Here is a 340-nt window from a genome sequence, read left to right as displayed (position 1 = left end):
TCTCCTCCCTCTCCTCTCCTCCCTCCCTCCCCTCCTCCTCCTCCTCCCCTCCTCCCTCCCCCCTCCCCCCTTACCTTGACCTTCTCCGCCTTCCGCTGAGTGACCTTCGTGATGAGCAGCAGGTCGGTGAAGAGGAACACGTGGACGTCCATCTTGGTGTGCGGGTCGCGGAGGCGGAGGTCGCCGTGGTGGAGGATGTGGCGGGGCAGGTGCTCGGGGCAGCCGGGCATGGGCTGCGTCAGGTTCAGCTCGGAGTAGGTCCTCACCACGCGTTCCAGCTCGTCGTCCCGCGCCTCCTGCCGGGGAGGGAGCGGAAGCGGGGTTACGGGGTGCCGATGCT

At 68.2% G+C, this 340-nt stretch overlaps 1 protein-coding gene across 1 annotated transcript in view; it reads right to left on the bottom strand.

Annotated features, from left to right (window-relative positions):
* Positions 1 to 340, bottom strand: part of LOC119591536 (pleckstrin homology domain-containing family G member 5-like) — a gene marked incomplete at its 5' end in the record, with an annotated part of 10,063 nt that overhangs the window by 5,303 nt on the left and 4,420 nt on the right. Inside the window, 1 exon segment of the mRNA XM_037940286.1 lies at positions 75 to 296. Coding sequence (XP_037796214.1) covers positions 75 to 296 — 222 coding nt within the window.

The sequence above is a fragment of the Penaeus monodon genome, chromosome 28 (genome assembly GCF_015228065.2).
Source record: "Penaeus monodon isolate SGIC_2016 chromosome 28, NSTDA_Pmon_1, whole genome shotgun sequence".
Lineage (NCBI taxonomy): Eukaryota > Metazoa > Arthropoda > Malacostraca > Decapoda > Penaeidae > Penaeus > Penaeus monodon.
This window is presented reverse-complemented; position numbering and strand designations above follow the sequence as displayed.